This window comes from Chroicocephalus ridibundus, chromosome 5 (assembly GCF_963924245.1).
Source record: "Chroicocephalus ridibundus chromosome 5, bChrRid1.1, whole genome shotgun sequence".
Lineage (NCBI taxonomy): Eukaryota > Metazoa > Chordata > Aves > Charadriiformes > Laridae > Chroicocephalus > Chroicocephalus ridibundus.
The window spans coordinates 8,421,049-8,442,783 of record NC_086288.1 but is presented as its reverse complement, the minus strand read 5'-3'; the positions used below and the strand labels follow the sequence as shown (position 1 = coordinate 8,442,783).

Here is a 21,735-nt window from a genome sequence, read left to right as displayed (position 1 = left end):
AAGCAAGAGGGACCAGAGTGGAAGCAGGTACCTGGAGTGGAAGCAACTGGTGGCCGGGAGCAGCAATGCCACCCTTATGACACAGCGGGGGCCCAGACACCAGAGAAAGTCCTGCCTGGCCACCCCAAGAAGCGTCCCCAGGAATGGGGGTCGCCCATTGAGCAAGCGCAGCACTCACTGCAGCACTTCTGGCTGTTCGGTCTAGCCCACCTGAGTGACCTCTCTCACTGGTTGCAAACCAGTGGGAGAACCAAGAGAGCCAGCATCAGGCCTCGGCACACGGGGCAGCCTCTTCCAGCCTCTCACTGGTGTGCCGTAAGGGCAGCGATATTTCCTACGGGGAGGGAAGCCATTGCAGAGGGCAATGAAAGCGTCACTTTTCCATTCTGTCTGCTCCAGGGCACTGCAGTAGCCATGCTGCACTGCACGCTGTGCACCGTCCACTCGGGGAGCACACAACGTTGAAGTGAGCACCTTTTGGAAAGGATGGAAAGTTTGCACATCTTTGGACATGAGGCACATGGTACAAGTTGCTTGCGGCAAGTCAAGGATGGCCTGAAGTGTTGAGGGGCAAAAGGCAGGAAATTAATAGCAGGCTTTGCTACTAAGACCACAACTTTAAGGAATATATTAAATATTTCTTGTTAAGGAATCTCCACTCACTCTGCATGCTATAGGAAATAAAATACAGGAGGATTTCTGTCCCAGTTTTATTTTTATTTATTTTTTTTTTCCACAATGTCTGCTTCAATGAAAGATAGAAACAGTCAAACCAAAACAGACCAGGACAACATTATATGCTTATACCATTTACAATATTTACATAATATACATTTCTTTTGCTCAAGGGGCAATTATAGCAACTTGGAACAAAAGTGCAAGTGAAAAGAATCACTGCTGTAAAAAGATAAACTTTCCTGTTGGTCATGTTGCAACGCTTGAACTAACAGAAGTCACAAGTGGGGGAAATGCACTTCATAGAAAGCAAGCGTAGTTGTCACTTCACAGTGACAGGTCCTGCTGAGCTTTATTTACACCAAGCCTAAGCCATTACTCTATCCAGAAAAATTGATGAGTGAGTTCACAAGTGATCCCTTCTTCATTTTAACATTGAACAGCAGAATCTCAGGGTTGAGCCGTCTATTGTGCAAATAGTTAGCAATTAGTTTCAAATGCTCTGTTGTATTAAATGCTAAAATATATTTTAACTTCCTTATTATACATGCTATAAAATTACACTAAAAAGTTCAAGTTTCTGAAGTAACAATTACCTTTCTATATATATATATATATTCCCTCTATATAAACTTTTAAATTTTTAATTTTCTTCTTTAAATACCCAGGATAAAGATATACCAGCTCTGGTACGGCTGTGTTTTTTTCATAAGCATTTAACAAAGTCCCACACGTAACCAAAGCCTCATCTAAAAGTTAGTCTTCCAGGTACGCTACTTTGGTCACCCTCTCATTTTCCCTTCCCTTCTTTTTAAAGCACCTTCCCATGTGTCCCACTGTGACCTCAGGCTATGCTGCTTTTCCGGCGGAAGGGATGAATTTCTGTCCCCTCCAATTAATAAGCCAAGTTGCGTGGCCACTGACGGATGAGCAGCTGTCAACATTTTCCACCTCTTGGAGGGTTCCTTCAACAGAGTACTGCAATCTCCAGGTCAGACACAGTTTAATTCTGTCAAAGACCTGACATCAACGGGAATTACTTTAGACCCGGATTTCGTTTCATAGCCATGCACAGGGGTGTTTTTTCACACACACACTGTACACATGCTACCACGGCTTAAGTGCAAAACAGAGCGCACGGTGCTCTCAGCCGGATGGCGTTCAACAAAACACAGTCTGGATTTTACAGAGACAGCTTGTCACCCACCCTAGTGATTTTCCCCATGGTTTTATCCTCAGGTAGCACCAACCATTTAAAATTTTCACCTTTTATATACATATGCCTTTTAATATTTTCTCTCTATGTACATACACACACATATATGTGGCATCGGTACGTTCACTGCAGGAGAAACTTATTTACATTAAGTTGGAAAAATTCAGTTGTATCAAGTTACAGTACACCAAAACAAAATTGGCATTTGTGCTTTCTTTTTTCTACAGGAGTCATTTTTGTCATTTCAAAAAAAGTTTATATTTTTATTTGCATCGAGACATGTCACGTAATGAAAAAAAGTTAGAAAACAGCTAGGACTGAGAATTACAGGGCATCAGCTTTCCTCATATGCTCCATGAAGTCTACAGAATAGCTGCTTTCTATAAAAATGCTCCCTTCAAACACCCCTGCAGCTACCCACGCTTGCTTGAGGATCTTCTTAATAAATAACACACAGCAGAAGAACCACACACCTGTCTTGCACTGTGCACATTCATGAGACAAAAGTTTCTGCATTCACTGAGTAACACATTAATAAAACGGCGCTTAAACTTCTCTTTTTATTTGGGACATCAAAGTGCTTTTAAAAAGAAGGAAACACCCCCATTCTACGCGGTAGTTAAGAGGCACAAGGAATAAGGCTTGAATTACTGTCTTCAGACACTGACTAGGCTGTGGAAACCAACGGCTTAAACTCCAGATTCTCCCCGGTCTCTTTACTGGGTCGGAGAATCCCATTTTCTCAGATAATCTCTACTCTTGAATGTAGATGCTTGTTTATAATCCATAACATTAACCAAAAAAAATAGCAGCTCCACAGCCCAAACAGCCCAGCTATACTTCAGTAAAGGTACTTTTCCCTTGAAAGCATGAGATAGTTTCATAACAAAGCTGTTTAATTAAAAACAGAGCAAAGTTTAGCCTTCATAGCAATTTAGTAAATACAGGCAGTCTGGTCCAGCGGGCTGTAAGTACCTCTTTGACCGGGTAACGAGTATTTTCCGGACAATTGTAATTTCAGCACTGGGCTACATAAAAGTGACCGCCTGCCTCATCTGTTTATGCTTCAGTAACCGCTGGAGACCAAAACCGTATTGCTAAATTATACAATATTAAATAACTCATTAAAAAACTAACAGTGAATTTATTATTATTTTTTTTTTAAATTAAATACAAAGCCTGTCAGGCTGGGTGCTGAAGGAACACTGCTGCCATCCACTTCAGGAACTACAACATACAGCACGTGTCCTGTTACTTTGCGAGTATGTGAAGTATTTTTGGAGTAAGAGATCTGTGTCCAAATAGGGAGCCATAGCATTCACATCCATTTAAAGAAATATTCACCTCTTCCAGACCACAAACTACTCTTCCTTTAGCTATTATCAACGTGCACGTTTGCAATGCTTTTCCACAGGCTTCTTGTAAACGGAGGTTTCTTCTAGTCCTCCACTTTGACAAACTACCCTCTCAGAGATGGCTGCAGGATCCCCTTTTCAACAAGGTGAGATTTCAGGGTTTTATACACGCTTAGTTGTTGCTCAGGCTGAAGTATCAACAACTGTTTCAGTAATTTGCTGGGATTTGGACCCCTGTCAATGAAAAAAAGAAAATTTTTTTTTTTGGTGAGCAGCTGCTCTAAAGAAACTTTTTGACAGCTTTCCATTTTCCTCTTGCTGCACAAACAATGCCTTCCCTTTTTTGGGGACACCAAGTTATGGATTACTCCCAGTCTATGTTCTCAGGGTAGACGGGCAAGCGTTACTGGCAGTGTTCTCCTTAGCTCAATTTGAGCAGAAACTAAAAAGCATTTCTTGTATTTGCTGTTAAATGGGCATATTAAGAAGGCTTATGACAAATAAAATTCACTTATTCATCCTTAATCGCTGTAATCAACATTTTTCATCAACAGATCCTTTTCAGTTTAGCATCTATTGCCAGATAAGATGTATACTATTGAACTAAATAGAAAGTTGGCCAAGTTGGTAAAGAAAACCACAAATTAAGCCAAGCTTTTCTAAATAACAGCCTTATTTTTAGCTAGTCATTTATTTACAATCTACTTCTAGGACAGACTGAATAAGAGGCAAATAATCTGATCAGGTATCAAATAATTATTTAGCCATATGCATTTACAAAACTAAGGACACGTATCAGGACACCTACAGCCCCTTGATTCCCCCCTGCCCCAGGAACTAAAATGCCTGACTGTAAGAGAATTGTCATTCCCGTGATTTCTTCCTGAAAGCTGGTGTTGTTCAGGGAAGATAAGCAGTATTTTTAAGAAGTTGTCTCCTCTCTTTAACCATAGTGTTTTCGTCTTAAACAGAAGATCCCGAGTCAAGCGACTGAGAAATACTGAAACTCACAGGAAGAACTGCAGTCTCGCAACCTACAGGCTCTTCAGAAACCACACAGGGATAAAGCAGACGCTGCAGCAGCCCTCCTGCCCCAAACCCCACCCTCACACCTCTCCGTAATCAGTAAATTCTAGTAAAACTTCTATGAGGCTGCTCCACAAAACTTTATGGTACTTCGGGTACGCAGGTTACCTTTAACAGCAGCCATGGGAACATTAAGGCATAGCTTGAACCTGACACAAATCCTAGGCAGTGACATGTGTTTTCTGAGTAGTTCTGTATTTGAAATCATTGCATAAATCAGATTTAGAAACCTGCAATCGTCACTATGCTAACAGTGCAGAACATAAAAACTCATATGAAGTGACTGTGGTACAGCTCCTATGCAAGCTTAAGCAGTTAATATTGTAAAAAGCCCATACCTTATGAAACTGGTGATATAGACGTGAACAAAAGTGGCCATCAAGTACTGACAATCAAAGCGATCCATTATCCCACCATGCCCAGGGATTGTGTCTGCGAAATCCTTTTGAGTGTGAAGGATGAGGGGGGGGAAAAAAAAAAACAAACAAAAACACGCATTCAGTGATTCCTATGAAACGCACTAACGATGTATCACTTGACAGCAGCACATTAAGGCCGCAATTAAGCTATTGGCTCAGTGCGGTGAAACCAAAGTTAGCAAGAGCCTCCTTTGCTAAAGGAGGTTTTCAACTGCAAAGGTGAGTCAAGGGGCGAGAAGAAAAAGAAGAGATGAAGCAACTTGTCCACAGTATCACACAAGAGGACAGCAGTAGGTCAGGTGCAGGTTTGCTACGCTTGCGTGCCTATACACACTTCATTTTGGAGCTAATGGCTGTGTTTCTTGCCTCTGTAGAATCTAATTCTCCTCTTTAATACTTTTATTGCTTTATTCTCTACTGGTAGCTGCTGCTGAAGCACTTGTTACCAGGGAGTACGTTTTTGCTACGAGAGAAGCAGTGATCTGGGGACTCTTTCCACTGTCTAACACTGGCTTTGCAAGTTGTACTGCCCATTCACCTGCTGGTTTTTTCACTGGGTTCTTGGTAACCGCAGTTAAAAACCATAATGTGTGCATACAATATAAATATATTTAACAGAATCAAAAAACCCTGTAGTGAAAAAAATTATCACTACTTAAAAAAGTATATTTCTGATGCAAACAAAACTTGATACGCTACCTTTGTGTTACCTGATCTTGTCTGTAGAGCAGCTTTATAAGTCAAACTACCTGCATATATCTTTTTTGTCATCCACAGTCATTTGAATACTTGCTGGGTGAAAACCCTGACCTTAGCCATGTGGGGCAACTGCCAGCAAGTTAAACCAGTCCTGTGTCCGTGCCGCTCCAGCCACTCCAGGCAGGCATGGAATGTCCAACCTAACCTATGCTGTCCAGCCAACCTAACGCTGCCTTCAGTAACAATATCATAGAATGGTTTGGGTTGGAAGGGACCTTAAAGATCTTCTAGTTCCAACCAACCTGCCCTGGGCAGGGACACCTCCCACAAGACCAGGCTGCTCAAAGCCCCATCCAGCCTGGCCTTGGACACTTCCACGGATGGGGCAGCCACAACTTCTCTGAGCAGCCTGTTCCAGTGCTGTTTCATAGTAAAAAATTTCTTCCTAATATCTAATTTATATCTACCCTCTTCCAGTTTGAAGCCATTACCCCTCATCCTATCACTACATGCCCTTGTAAAAAGTCCCACTCCAGCTTTCTTGTAGCCCCCTTCAGGTACTGGAAAGCTGCTATAAGGTCTCCCTGGAGTATCCTCTTCTCCAGGCTGAACAGCCCAACTCTCTCATAGAGGAGAGGTGCTCCAGCCCTCTGATCACCTTTGTGGCCCTCCTCTGGACCCACTCCAAGAGGTCCAAGTCCTTATGTTGGGAGCTCCAGAGATGGACGCAGTACTGCAGGTCTCACAAGAGTGGAGCAGAGGGGCAGAATCACCTCCCTCGACCTGCTGGCCATGCTTCTTTTGATGTGGCCCAGGATGCGGCTGGCTTTCTGGGCTGCAAGTGTGCATTGCCAGCTCATGTTGAGCTTCTCATCCACCAACACCCCCAAGTCCTTCTCCTCAGGGCTGCTCTCAATCCATTCTCTGCCCAGCCTGTATTTGTGCTTCAGATCGCCATGGGATATTCCTGTCTTCCTGACAGCACTGCCTTGGGGCCCAGAAGTATTAAAACAAAAATAATGTACCTTTTCTTCACACAAACAGTCTTTTGCTACCCGGATGTACAGGTACAACAGCACACAAGGCTGTAGCTAGCTGGGCAAGTGCTGGGCAAGCTGCTCAGATCGGCATAAGAAAGATGGGGGTAAGGACAAGGACATGGATGGGAGGTCAGCACAAACAGAGAGGTTTATATACTTCTGTGCAAAGCACATGCCAAAACTGGTGGACATAGGAAACAATAACAACAACAAGCAACAGGATAAGAATTACAGCAGTCCTACCAAGACATAAAGGAGGTCGGGAGAAAATTTGGGGTTGCCCTCTTCCCATACTCCTGCTGCCACTTAATACCAGCCAGGGACAACACTGCCACAAGCGACAGCGCACACCTTGCAATAAACAGAGGTTAGCACGTCACATCATTTGCCAATACACACTCTTGTTACAAGGCGGCACTGTATTGGCAAAGGCAGCCAACCACCTCATGCTTTGGTGAACCTGACACGTCAGCATCTGTGTACGACACAAATACTGTTGGTAAAACACAGCCAGCCACAATCGGAAGGGTAAACCACTGTGGTGCTTCTTAGGCATCTATAGGTTGTCTTTCACGTCAAGTCAAATATCTCGCGCCTTGCTTGTCTAAACCCCTTCTGCAGCATGACTTGGAAGAGTAATTATCAAACAAAATACGACACCAAATTATTCTTACATTTCCAACACTAAAGTCACATGTTGATTATGCAAAGTTTTAAGAATAACATGTACATCTATCTGGTAAAACTACGTACTGCGGCTAATGCTGAAAAAACCAGCTCAAACATCCTCGCACCATACTAGAAACACTAGGTACTATAACGAACGATTAAAAACAAAACAAAGCAAACCCAGACCACCCATTTATCTAATTCAAAGATAAAACAAAACCAAAACCAGCTTACAGAAGTCATTACTCACCTTGATTTTGAAAGCTCTTTTAAATCCACTGGCAAAAAATCCTCCAAACGGCCCAATTAATGAGGCAAATGTTGACAGTGCAATGCTGTGCATCTGAAATGGGTACATATTCACCGTGTCCTGCAAGAAAAATAATTAGCACTGTATTTCAATATGTTTGATTGTAGGCATTTTAAGCTTAAATATTTTAAAATGGGTCTGTCACAGAGCAAATTTCCACAAAGCTCCAGCTTCTCTCCTTAAAAGGCTTTTTGGAGCCTGGCAAAAGTACTCCAGAAGGGCATGTGGAACTACCATCTCTTTTTCGGATTTAACTGATGGCTCTCTATTAGACTGGCACAGAGCTGGGCATTCCCGTCTCCTTGCCCGTTACCAAAATACACGATATAGCTGGACGCAGTATGATTTCTCTCCGCTCAGTTCCCATTATGTTTTTGTTCAGAAAAATCCTTATTAAATTTGCAATCAAGCCCACAGTCCCTGAGGCAACAGTACGTTCATTTAGTATGAAATACTAAATGTACTTCTAGATGTACTCTTGCTTCTCCAAGTACCAACTGTAGACATTACTTACTTTTAGTCTTAAGTTTAGTTAGTACAGTTTCCAGTTTGCGCTTTCTCCTTGTAACCACATCAGCTTTTCCCCTGTGGTGTTACACGCGTGTAACCACAGGCAAAGCCCACTGCCTTCCCTAGCGCTGTGCGCTCACTCTCTGTGCTGAGCCACTGCACGGCCCAGGGGAGCCCTGCAGAACCCACTTGTTCTGCATTTACCCCAGTCACCTGCTCTTTGCCCTAAAGCAAAAATAACGACAGACTGCTTTGTTTCTATTTGGCGTTCTCTTCCTGTTCGAGTGCCTCTGGAGCACGTGACTTCAGAAGCACTGCTTTGTGCAGTAGGGTGATCGACGACCTATGTCCTGGCAGGTGAAGATACAACAGCTCACTTACAAGAATTTCCAGGCTGGGTGTGAGGAAAAGGGTCGGTGACATTACATGGAACTATTACTGGTACTCCTTTTTCAGTCAGCATGGAAGTAATGGCACTAATGCACAAGATGCTATGTGGTGAAGTACGAGTCCAATCCTAACAGCAGCTACACACTAGCTGAAAATGGAACGAAGTTCTACAAAATTACTTGAGCTTGCTACTAATTCAGGCCACAACAAGGCTTTGTCCATTTTCCATAAAAATGGAAAATTTTTAGGTTAAAAAATAAATAAATAAATGGTTGCTCTTCAAAAACAGGTTTTTCTGCAAAATGCTTACGTGACATCCATTTCCAGCACAAAGAGGATACAGTCTATAAGAACGCAGGCAGATTTCCTCGAGTGACTCCAGCAAGACATTTCTAATCTGCTTGGGTGACCACCTCCCTGATCTGAGCAACAGAGCTCCTCATGGTATCAGTTCAGGTCTTAGCCTTCAAGCCTTACCAGCATTCATATACCTTTCTAAAAAGGTTTAGAAAACCATTCAAGCTGGGAAGTATAATTTCAATTTTAACCAAAGCCTGTTTTTTTTCCCTTACCCATCCCAACACAGCCTGAAGCAATGGTGGCAGAGAGTACTTCTTCATCTGAAAGAGCTCTGAAGGTTCACACTCTGTCACAAATCTGTTGGTTTCACTGTTATATTCCACGGGGCAGACAAAGTACTGATGTTGAGCCAAAAAATAGGAAAACTGAAAAGCAAAACAAAGGCTCCTGAAATAGGTTTTCATTGTTAACGGTCAAAAATCATATTGTAATGGATGGCTTTGTCATCGCAAGCTGAGGATAATGAAAATCTTTTTAACAACAGAGACCCAGAATGGAGTAAAATTGGCCTGTTTAAGTTGCAGAACGCCTCAACAAGGCAGACAAATGTTCGAGGCACTTCGTGATGATTTCCCAGCTCGTCTTCATATCTTTCAGATTCACATCTACTGGACATTTCTGCATTATAAAATCCCAAAATGTTAGCCACTTATTTTTTGCAGTTCATTGCTCCATTAAAACTTGAACTATCACTTCTACCAAGTTTGGCATTTATGAGTTCTGCTGACCTTGGTGATAAGTTACTTATCAGAACAGTTACTGTATGCTGTTATCTTCTATGCAAATTGTCAGTGTAAACTACTTCTCATGAGAAACATCATTATAAAGTACATAATAAAAAGTACTACTTTACAAAGCATAAATAATGTGATGACTAATCTTCAATTTCAAAGTAGGGATGCAACTGATAGATATTCCAGATATAGTAACAGTAATGGCAAAAATGGTCAATATAATCTGTTCAGGAGAGGTGCAAGCCTTGCCTGACCTTTCCAGCTAGTTACGAATTGGCATAATTCTCTAGCCAAAAAACCCCAAACCCCTAACTCTTAGGCTTTCAGCAGGTTGAGATTAGCAAATTTGTCAGTAATTTTACTTCAAGTAAAACCAGAAAGTTGGAAGACTGCACGTATACAAGGCAAGTCCTGTGGTTACTTACAATAAATCCAAACACAACTGTGGAAAAGAAGCCTCCAATGAACCCCTCCCAGGTCTTCTTGGGAGACAGCTAGGCACAAAAGAGATAGTGTTAGCCTCATCAGTTGCACCACTGAACCCTTTTCTACTGTATTTCTGGACCTTGTTTGTGAAAATTAAGCTCCTATTTGGGTTTTCAAAGCTATGTGTGAAATACTGAACGTCAGCAGCTGCAGCCAACGAATGTGATCAATAGAGGAGTATGGCTAGGACCTGTCCCAGGCACGGAGGGAAAGTGCCACAGTCGGGTTGGTGCCACTGGGCAGCTTGAGGGAACAGAGAGCTCCCTTCCCATCTGCTGCTGCCGTCTGGAGGCTGCTGCCTGCCTCTGGCCACAGCTGACCCCAATTAAGCAGCTGAGCTCCTTCAAGCAGAAGACTTGGAAACCTGCACGAGCCTGCTATGGCTCTCTTGGAGATCTCTGCTAGCAAGTGCACATTTAGATAGAGACAGAAGCCTGGGTGTTAGACGACTACTGCTGGGGATGCTCCTCGAGAGATGCTAGCTTGCTACATACGCACTGGCAAACTAATACAGCAAATAACTGCAGGCCTAGAGAGACCAGCTATTTTCTTCAACAAGTTCTATCACATTTTCAATTTAGGAGCAGTTTAACATCAGAACCAACTAAATGCCCAAAAGTTAACGTGGCAACATCATGAAAATAATAATTCCTGTCTTTCTGTGGGGTTTTGCGTATTCTACCGGAATGGGAAGATTACTACTTGAGCCCTTCTCAGTGCTACGTCAACAAGACCAGATGAGGAACAGGTATTTACACTTATTTCAAATTACAGTTTCTGACAGTAAGGATGCAGTTAAAACTATATATTAATTCCAAAAAGGAAGCGATTATAAATGATGATGCAATAGGCTTGAAATGTATTACACTGTATATCAATATTACATTCACATTAATCCCAGTTTCCGCTTACACATCTTCAGAAACAGGACAGTCAATTCAGTTTTTTTAACAAAGATGTGCATCATGCAGTACAGCAGAAAGTATTTTTTCCATGAACACGTTTTTGATCAAGTATCAAAAACGCTATAAATTGTAAAAGCTTGTTAGTGAGGAAGTGCTGGAGTACATACCTTAATTAATGGAGTCCTGCCAAAGAAGAACCCAAAAATGTAAGCGGTAATATCATTGCAGATAACACTTGAAATTGGAACCAGAAACCTAGAGAAAGACATAAAAAGTTTCAGAGAGAAAAAGAAAAGCTGCCCAAAACTAAACACAGGGCAGAAATTGAAACAGCATTTCTTTCTGGGAAATTTTTCTGTAGTATTTAGAAGGAATTATGTTCCATAACGTGTTCACCTAGTTTCCCCCATGAGCAGCATATTTAGCTATACTGGTTTTAGTCTTCAGCCAATCAAGACCATTACAGATCCATGTTAGTTCAAGTTAAGATACGATTTTGGTGCATGAGCTTAAAAAGTGAACAGGCTGGCTTTGTCCTGTCAGACTTGAAGACTGGTACCACAGTTAAGAAGAAATCAACAGATATAAACATGTTAATGTTACTGGTAACATCAAAGCAAGCAAATTCCTCGTAAAGTTTAATGATACCTAAATTTAATAAAAGAAAAATTTTTTTCTTTTTTTTCCTCCTGTCAGTTTGGAGCAGCCTGTATAGCTTTCCAAGTGTTCTTTGCATGCAGACAGCGTCTGAATTTGTTACTCAAGCCTGTTAATCTTCTCCCCCCCCCCCCTTTTCAAAGCAGGGATGTATTAATAAGCCAATATTCAGATTTTGTTACCGTCTGCCAAATCGCCTAGCGCCAGTGGAAACAGTAGACTAGCAAGGCGACTAGGTTCAGTTTTTGGCTCATGAACATGACCACTATGAAAAGAATTTGTTGATACAGACTTTGTCAAAGGCTTTGGGTTTTCTTTCTAACTATAAGCATGGCTTCTCTGCAATAATCTCACCAGTTGTACATACATCGGGAAAAGAAAAAGGAGAACATACAGTATTATGTCCCTGGAAGAACACAAATCATCTCCCGTGTGCGTCTTCCTTCTTTCTCAATTTGTAATTTACCCTGTTCCTAAAGAAGTGGGGGGTGGAAAAACACACCCGCTCTTTGAAGAGAGGTTTTAAGCAATCAAATTCATCAGAATTTAATATATCGCTAGAAATGGGGCATTAAGATGACCCCCAAATATGCAAGATTTTAACTCTTAAAATATTTTAAGTAATCTGAATTTATCTGAACAGGGAAGGTGGCCAGACTGGGGATTTCAAATTAAATGGTCCAACTTAATAGCTCTGAGCAACCTGAAGCTCCCAAATAATTGAAAAAGAAATGCTGGATATTCATCCATTCAGCAAAACGCTACGGAAACTATTTTGCCAAGCATGCGAGCAATCCTAGTCCTTGCAAGTAAATGAAGTGGCTGTTCAAAACTACCATACTTGTGGCCGCCAATCTAGTTAAAGAGGTTTCTGCTTCCTCTCCTGGATCCTTTACCTCATCACTCACAACTCCTCCGACTCCCCTTCCAACTAGACATTAACGCTCCTTTAATTTATGCTGCTTTAACTGTTCCCACGAATATTCCCTAACCAGATCTATGTAAAAGAACCAACCTTTCAATGCAATAGAGTTACAAATCAGTTTATGACTGTCCCCTTACCAGATCATGCCTTCAAAGAGATTTTGGATGACAAGATGAGATTGAGTTACAGTGATCAGCAAAGTGACATGAGTCCATGCGAACTGTTAACAATGCAACAACACAACAGTTAGTGAAAACACCAATCTGTACACCTTGATAAATACTGGCGTGTCAGCTAGAGGAACTACTTAGGAGCTCCCAGGAAAGACCAGTTCTAGTGACAATGCAAGGGATGCGTGCATACAGTATATCACAAGTTAGCTGGCTTTCTGAAGCAAGTACTGAAACTTTAACAGGTTCCCCATCACTTACCTCCGCCCAGAATTTTTTAAAGTGCAGTTTAAAGTCTGATTTAATAAGACATACACCTTCAGCATGAAAGCAGCAGAGAAATGTAAGCAATGTGATATTCTGTATATACATATAACAGACATGTTAGAACTGTAACAATAAAATGGCAATGAACCACTTATGAAAGAGTCATGTTACACAGATGTGGATCTCTCTCATAACAGAATACCAGTCCTCTTATGAAACATGAACGTTCTCGGGATTAGCAAAAACAATGTGTTAATTTTTATGCACATGGTCATTTCAACAGTCATTTTCCTCAGTATTACTGTGTGTAGTACTTGGTGCCAGTGTACAGTGAAGTGGTTCCCAAACAGTTCACCAGTTAAGATTCTACATTAGATTTTATTTTCCAAAACCTGGTAGGTTTTTTTCCAAGAACTGGTAGTTTTTCCAAGAAACACCAAATTTAAGCACTCTAAGTGTCTGGGCGATTTAACATTGGGAATGTCCTACTTTATTCTCTTCTCACGTGTGTTTTCCTATGGCAGCCAGCATCTACTTCCAGTTAAAACAACTCAAGAAGGCTGAAAGGCGGGGGTGCAAGAACTGATTAAAAATTTCTAAAAATATTACCTGCTGGTTAATCAAAGCATCGCTGCAGCAAAATTTTTAGTATTTGTCAAGCGATATTGGAACATGACCTAAAACCAAAGGGCTACTCTCCTTGTCTGTTCAAACACTGTGTTGCCACACAGTGGATACACAACTTCCCTCTGTTTTACTGCAATTCTTAGGTAGTCACACCTTAATGTTTTCTGGGCAGGTACCAAGTCGTACGACTGACACTACATTTTTTTTTCTGCCTTCTTTCCAGAAGGGGAAAAAGGAAAAAAAAAAAAAAAAAGGAAAATTAATATTTTTACCTTGTGCCAACCTGAAGATGAGAGCTTTTCTTGCAGATTAGAACATAAAGACCACCTCTCCTAGAAAAGCTGCATCTCCCTGTCAGGCAAGTTCTCCCACGAACAGGGTAAATTTTTTTTGAGTAAAATATTTTTTTTTTACATGCTTATACAGGGCTCAGCTAAGTCCTAGTCTAGAATTAGGGATCCTTCATGGTAAAGTGCTACCTAAAGCCCTGCAGAAACAGATAGGTTAACTGCACACCCAGAACTTTAGGAAATCTTTAAGGTTGTGCAATGCTCTGCTCAAGCTCTTTAAAGACAGCAGCTGTATTGCATCACTGTTTTATTGTTGCTTCTAGTCATTCCTATATAGAAGTGGGAGGGTTCAGTGGAGCTTTTTGGGTCTGTTTTGGTTTGGGTGGAGTTTTTTGTGTTTTTTTTGGTCATTCTGGGTTTTTTTGGTGGTTTCTTTTTTTTTAACCTGTGATGTTACAAAATTAGTTCAACCTACGATACAAACAAGAAAAAGGTTCACGCTCTTGATTAGTTACTATGCTGTTTAGTAAATGGACAAACAAGAGATGAGAACATCGTTTTCTTTTAATAGATTAATGATCTATTGAGGCACAGCAGGGCAGAAGACCAGAACTGCTGTTAAACGTCACAGAAGAAATCTTCCACGTAGGGGTTAAGATCAAGTTCCCTTCACAGTACTTCAGTGGGGCCTCTACAAAGTAACACTTGAGTCACAAGAACCACTTCCCACGCTACGCTGAGCTATTTGGCTTCAGACCTGGGAGGGAGATGCACACCCCTTTCTCCTGGAATCTCTTCAGTATCAGGCTATCACTAAGGGAAATATATCACGTTGCATATGCACGAAGCCTCACCAGTGACAGCCTGTATTGACTGAAAGGCCGTATCCCGCGATATAATAATAATAATAAGCTGCAAGGTGAACAGATACCAAACAGCCCAACACCAATTGATTTCACGCTCCTGTGGGTTTAAGCACATTTACCACCACACCCCTCTTCAAGCTACCTCATGAACATGGGGACATGACTGTTTCCAGTGACATTCATAACGTGAGTGACCACAGCAAAGTGGGTAATACACACCATGTAAAACTGCAGACGATAATGTTTCTTCACTAAACTCAAAACAAACATGCAGAAGCCTGTAAAACAAAGCAGGTGTAGTTTGTACCATCTTATATTTGATTACACTGAACTGTGATATACCAGTAATTCTCTTCCCTTGAAGCAGCTTTTAATCCCTCTGCTGCTAGGAGCGTTTGCTTGCATTCAGTTAAGTGTACACATAGAATTATTCTCATTAAAGCACAAGATTTAGTTAACAACAGTAAAGAGCATCCATTTCATTACCTACAAGGTCCCATCGTAGACATCAGTTTTTAGGGGAGGGGACCGTCACCTTTAAAAACCACTCAAAAACCAGGCCGACAAGCTGGTTTTGAGTAATTAACAGAAAGAATTGAAAGGAAAAGACCAGCTTGCCCCTTTCCTCCAGACAGGCATACGGCTGCATGCAACATGAGCATGAAGTGCAGGTGTTGGAGAATTCAACTGACTGAAAGAAACGTTCCGGGGGCTAACAGAGCACCTCTTCTCCCTTAGGGCCGCTTCCCACACCAGCAGGGTCAGAAGCCCTCAGAAGCCCCTTAACCCTGGGGACAGCCCCTCAGTGACCCCCCCGATCCCAGGGCGACAGCCACCGCGGGGCTCTGCTATGCTCTGCCTCCTGCTTTTGCTCACGACTGGCTTGTCTCACCTCTCCCCCCGCTGCCCTTCAGCAGCCACGATGCATTAGTTAAGTCAGTTTCCTCAAGGCAAAGCCAGCTGAAAAAGGTCAGCTCTTGCAAAGCTGGTTTCAAGTTTGCAATCGAAGCACCAATTAGAATTTTTATTTGGCTTAAAAAAAAAAAAAATTTAACAGTAGACAGACTGACAGTTCATCATGAAAATCAGGTTTCTTAATATATTTTACAAGTATTTGTACCATAGCAGTCTCCTGTCCCTTAGGCCAATCTGAGCCTTCAATTGATTTAATTTCAGGCTAAAGTAATACTAACTGCATTGCTGAAAATACCACGGACTATATTTACATGTTCACAAAGCAATACGCCAGCCAGCTCATGTTTCTTCTTCCTAGACAAGAGGTTTTTAAAAAGCCTTTCTTTGGATAGGCAGGAAAATCTACGCATGAGGCAAGCATCTGAATATCTTTCAGACAAAATAAAGCCTCGGGCATTTTGAATAATCAGTTTAAAAGATATTGGTAAATCTTATTGCTGTAGACCTAGCAGAACACTTGCAAAAAAAGCATCAGCCCAGCACAGCAATTACATACAAAACATACAAGTCATTCCCACAGACTACCAAAACAGCATTCAGGTATTCAGCTACTGAGTTCTTCAGCGATCAAAATTAATTCATGCCAACTTCTCTTGAGTGCTATTAGCTCAACTTTCTCAAGGTCATTGACTTATTTAGGCTGCTTTCTTCTTCTCAGTGAATGCAAAATTTAGATTCATCTTTTCACAGGAAAAATGGAACTGCGAACACCTAATTTCCTCGAACATCAAGAGGAAAAAGAAACTGAAAGTGCATAAAGCTCGGGAGCAATTTTTTTTTTTTTAAAGAAATAAGCACAGAAACAAATGCAGCACAAAGTTCTTTCATTTTTGTGATTTCCTACACTTACCTGTTAAATAGAGCGCAAAAGATATAAACCTGTGGTAACGAATTAGGAATTGAAGCTGTTCTCTTCTCTGAACAAACGTAGCGAAGTAATCAGCCACAGTCTCTCCATAAAAGAAGTAGTTCACACAGAGCAAAAAGTACCTACAACATACAACAGCTAGCAGTTATTTTAACAAGATAATATGTATTTAAGCATCATTCTTAAAAACAAAACAAAAAAAAACAACCACAAACAAAAAAATACCACACAAGGAAAACCAGAAGGGCAGAAGAGACGTGAGAAAAATAAAATTCAAGTATAAATCAAGTCTTATACTTGTGGGTCGGCGTCTCCTTTGACAAGCCAATTTTTGTAATTTACTTCTTCTAGAGCAACCACAATAGAAAAACAAGCACATTTTGCAGGATACAATTGGAACTTAACTACACTATTGAATACTCCAAACCTAGGCAAGTTGTTTTCAGATAGTCTAAAAGCACGGAACAAGTACCATTGCTATCATTGATATTGACACAAGCAATTCTGCGTATTCTTTCCCTCTATCCTAACAAGGGTAGCTTGCAATTTCTGCTTTACAAACAGAAAAAAAAGGTACTTGCATAACAAATCCCCTGAGGTTATAGGACAGTGAACCTGGCATGGGGATTGGGGATCTGGATCTACACTTTTGCCACCTGGCCTGAAGATTCTCGTCTGCTCCATCTTCTGCTCCACTCCACCACGCGCTTTGCCTTTTAGCTTTCTTTACACAACAGTAATCTTACAGGGTTAAATTCATCAGCTAACTAGTAATGCAGCTATTACTACAACTATTTCAAAACAATTTTGTGGGAGCATGTCCATGCTCAACATTCAACTGAGATAAAATGTCACCTTCAGCCATCTCTTTTTGAAGGCCCCTCAAAGAAATTCCTTTCAATCAAAACAGTCAGTACGCAAGTAATTCTGTCACAGGTTTTCATACAAATTCAGTTACTCAGCTTCTAAGTCACAATGGGATCTCAAATGCCGAGGCAGCACTCAATAAAAAACAAGAAATAGCAAATCCAAAACCACTAAGAGAAGCATCTCTCTAGGCAACGTGCTTTTTGGTTTATTACCAAAATCAGCCACAGAAGATGGCTGTGATTCAAGACTAGATCTCCGGAGAGTCTCAGAGTCATCAGTACTCATTCTTTTTCCCCCCCCGATAGATGTTAATGCTTATTTTGCAAGGCTCCACATCCCTACGTAAGCCAAATAATTGATGTTCAGACTACTAACAGGATTCTCTCATCTCACTGAAATGTCTAAATATTTAGCCTCAGTGGCAAGACGTCGGACTGCAAAGAACTCTGATGTTACCTAGTGTGGCAATGCAGAGGGGTTAATTTTGAGCTCCACATAGGAAAGCAACGGTGGTCAACTGCAAAAGACAGCGAAGCGGTCGAGTACACGTCTCCTCCTCTAAAAATTTTGGCAAGACCACAGAATCATTCATGTGTGAGTCTGCTCTAGCTGTACATCCAGAAGCCACAGACTAAAGCAGACAACAGATCAGTCCCCTGGATAATCCAGGGGTGACCAGAGGGGAACTGATGAGCATTTACAGAAGAGCCGACAGCAGGAATACACCACGTTACACAGTAAAGTTGCCTCTAGAAGGACGCTATGCGACAAGAGACAGGGAATAACCTAGATATAACAATTCCTTAGAAAAATAAACCCAACACAAAACCAAACCAACACAACATAGGTCACATCTGAAGAATTGTCCTTAAGCACCTTAGATGCTATGTGTGCCAAACACCTTCCCACAACGCTGACTGTAATCAAAAGTTCTTCCCAGAACTCAGAAGAGTTGATTTCCCCAGTTTTATCCAGCCCTATATGAGCTGGACACTGTCACAAGTATCCAGGATTTGCCAGAAAAATTAATCTCATCTTTCAGAAGATCCCTCAGCACTATATTTATGCAGTCCTGTGATTGAGTGCACGATTGGAAAGGTTTTAAAACTTGTAAGTTATTATTTTATTTCTCTATGTGTATGAAGAAGACCCTTTAAGGTACCTGTCCTATGTATTTCTTGTGCAAGTTAACACCCCCCTTCCTCCTCCCCACCCAAAAAATCAAAGCAGTTCAGGTAATACGTATCAGGTGATTATTCGGCTATGCACATTTTTAGATAGCTTACACATGCTCAATTCTGACTTAAAGCATATACGCATGCATATATATATGTGTACATATATACATATTTATTACACGGAAGAAATTGAAGTAGTAAAAGGCCAACTGACTTGTCCAAGTTCACAGGTGAAAGACAACTACAGAATCCTGTATTAGAGGCAGATGTCAAGTTTTATGTCCACACATGACCTACAAAGCTATCATCCCACCATGACAGGATATGAAGAACATGAAGATTTAAGTTTCACATCCCTACTTATTGATGTTCCTGCTTGCTACTCACCAGCTGAGGGATCTAAACCACGGTAAATCGTATGAGTGGTACACTCTGTAACCTATAGTAATGATTTCATGGTAACACTTCACTTGGATGCTTAAGACCTAAAAGAAGAGAAATAAAAAAAACTATGTAAATATGATGCAGTTGTTTCTTAAAGGCAGTAAGTAGTACTGCAACCTGCATTAAGGGGAGAAATTATTCTGAATTCAAATTCCGCACAGAAAACAGACAGCTTCCAAGCAAGTCCAAGGGAAACCAAAGCTCCATTTAAAAAAAAAAAAAACAAAACAAAAAAAAACCAAACCCAAAACCACTAGGAAAAATGACATTGGGCTAGCTGGAAGAATGCACTCATGAAACAAGGGAAAGCTCCTGATTCTTCTTCATTAAAACAGTTTGGCAGCAGCAGGCCAAAAGTATTTCCTGCAAAGAAGGCTCTTCTGTTACTTTTGGCTATTTTATTTTTAAATTTAGTTTAAGAAATATGTTCTAGGCTCATGGGGAAAAAACTAGCTGTGCAACACAACTTGGACACCCAGGTCTTCCACTTGCAAGTGTCTCATTAAGGGCAATTAGCATTGATTATTAGAAGCAAAGCTTGTCTAACCCCGGTCTGAATGTCACACCCTCCACGGCCTGCATTTGGCTTTGCTGATCTCACTACTTCAGCGCTTGCCTGCGCAAGTCTGGTAGTACGTCCTTGCAGTCTTTGGGCTCCAAAGGACACTCTGCCAGTTTTGTCTAATCCACAGTCACCAAGCAGACTGCCCTGCCCAGATATCAAGCATTGACAAACACAGGTCATCAGTAATCCCATCCAGAGGCAGGAGTAAGAACCTACCCACACCGATTGCACACGTCAGCATGTTGGCTTTGCAGTGTTCTCTTACCACCTGCATTCGTGAATAAATTTCATCTTGCTCAATGTGTGAACACAGTTTGAAACAGTCATACACCACCCAAGTGAGTTAGTTTTGAAGCTCCCCTGTCTCAGGCTCTTTCTTCTGCTTGGCCTACATTATAAAACTTAAATGCCATATGCAAGAGCAACATTAAAGGATTGCGTCTTACAGTGGAAAAGGACACTGGGGTCCAAAGTCATGGAAGCTTTTTTTCCTTACATTCTTCTTTTTACCTAGTCTCAAATGTCAACTTTGTTCAATAGTTTATTATATTAGAAGACAGATTTTTTGCTGCGTGGTACAACAGAGAAAGAACTCTATTCCAATCCTATACGAACTTTAAATACTTTTTGGTTCATCTCTTGATAGCTTTGTCCATGATTGCAATCTCAGAGTATACCATAAATACACTGAATCACGCTGTAAATTGATTTGTTCCTTTTTGTTCGTTATCATCATTCTCAAGCATAACAGACTACTAAGGAAGGACTGGAAAAAAAAAACACCCTCTCTCTACAGTGACCAACAATTTAAAGGGGATTTTTTTTGTTGTTTCTTCACATACAAAAAAGAAAATCCTACACCAATGAAACAATGAATTACTAGTTTGTTATGTCATTTATCTGAAAACAGGAAATATAAACCAGACTAATTCAGATGTAGATACTATAATGCAGACCATAATACTGGTGAAACAGCATTCCAGTCTCTCAAGACAATACAGGGGGGAAAAAAGGGGAATTCATGACTTTTGGAAGAAGGGGTAGGCAACTCAGGAGGACTACAAGAAGTCATGAGGTCATGCTATGAGAAAACTAGAAGGGCCAAACCCCAACTAGAAATTAATCTGGCTTCTGCTGTAAAAGACAATTAAAAAAATGTTTCTATAAATGCATTAGCAACAAAAAAGGGCTAAGGAGAAGCTTCATCTTTTATTGGATGCAGGGGGGGAAGATAGTGACAGGGCATGAGGAAAAGGCTGAGGTACCTAATGCCTTCTTTGCCTTAGTCTTTAACAGTAAGACCAATTGTTCTTAGGGTACCCAGCCCCCTGAGCTGGAAGACAGGCCAAAATGAAGCCCCAGTAATCCAAGGGGAAACAGTTAGCAACCTGCTACACCACTTAGACACACACGGGACTGACCCCAGGGTACTGAGGGAACTGGCAGAAATGCTCGCCATGCCACTCTCCGTCATAAATCAAGCAGTCCTGGCTAACTGGGGAGATCCCAGTTAACTGGGGCTTAGCAAATGTGACGCTTACATACAAGAAGGGCCAGAAAGAGGATCCAGGGAACTACAGGCCTGTCAGTCTGACCTCGATGCTGGGGAAAGTTATGGAGCAGATAGTCTTGACTGCCATCACACAGCACGTACAGGACAACCAGGTGATGAGGCCTTCTCAGCATGGGCTCGTGAAAGGCAGGTCCTGCTTGACTAACCTGATCTCCTTCTATGATAACGTGACCAGCCTAGTGGATGAGGGAAAGGCTGTGGATGTTGTTTACCTGGACTTTAGTAAAGCCTTAGACACCGCTTCCCACAGAATTCTCCTGGAGAAACTGGCTGCTCGTGGCCTGGATGGGTAGGTAAAAACATGACTGGATGGCTGGGCCCAAAGGCTTGCGGTGAATGGAGTGAAATCCAGTTGGTGGCTGGTCACCAGTGATGTTCCCCTGGGCTCAGTATTTGGGCCAGTTGTCTTTAATATCTTTATCAATGATCTGGAGGAGGGGATCGAGTGCACCCTCAGTCAGCTTGCAGATGACACCCAAGATGGGTGGGAGTGTTGATCTCCTTGAGGGTAGGACGGCTCTACAGAGGGATCTGGACAGGCTGGATCGATGGGCCAAGGCCAACGGTATGAGGTTCAACAAGGCCAAGTGCCGGCTCCTGCACTTG

General features: G+C 41.5%; 1 protein-coding gene across 1 annotated transcript in view; it reads right to left on the bottom strand.

The window, feature by feature from the left end:
* Positions 1 to 710: 710 nt before the first annotated feature.
* CDS1 (CDP-diacylglycerol synthase 1) overlaps positions 711 to 21,735 on the bottom strand; it is a 34,146-nt gene continuing 13,121 nt past the window's right edge. Inside the window, exons 4-13 of the mRNA XM_063337191.1 lie at positions 18,935 to 19,032; positions 16,482 to 16,621; positions 14,876 to 14,934; positions 12,574 to 12,656; positions 11,022 to 11,109; positions 9,889 to 9,957; positions 8,942 to 9,094; positions 7,410 to 7,529; positions 4,671 to 4,774; positions 711 to 3,480 (exon numbers count right to left, since the gene is read on the bottom strand). Coding sequence (XP_063193261.1) covers positions 3,351 to 3,480; positions 4,671 to 4,774; positions 7,410 to 7,529; positions 8,942 to 9,094; positions 9,889 to 9,957; positions 11,022 to 11,109; positions 12,574 to 12,656; positions 14,876 to 14,934; positions 16,482 to 16,621; positions 18,935 to 19,032 — 1,044 coding nt within the window. The 3' untranslated portion in view covers positions 711 to 3,350. The remainder of the gene's footprint in view (positions 3,481 to 4,670; positions 4,775 to 7,409; positions 7,530 to 8,941; positions 9,095 to 9,888; positions 9,958 to 11,021; positions 11,110 to 12,573; positions 12,657 to 14,875; positions 14,935 to 16,481; positions 16,622 to 18,934; positions 19,033 to 21,735) is intronic.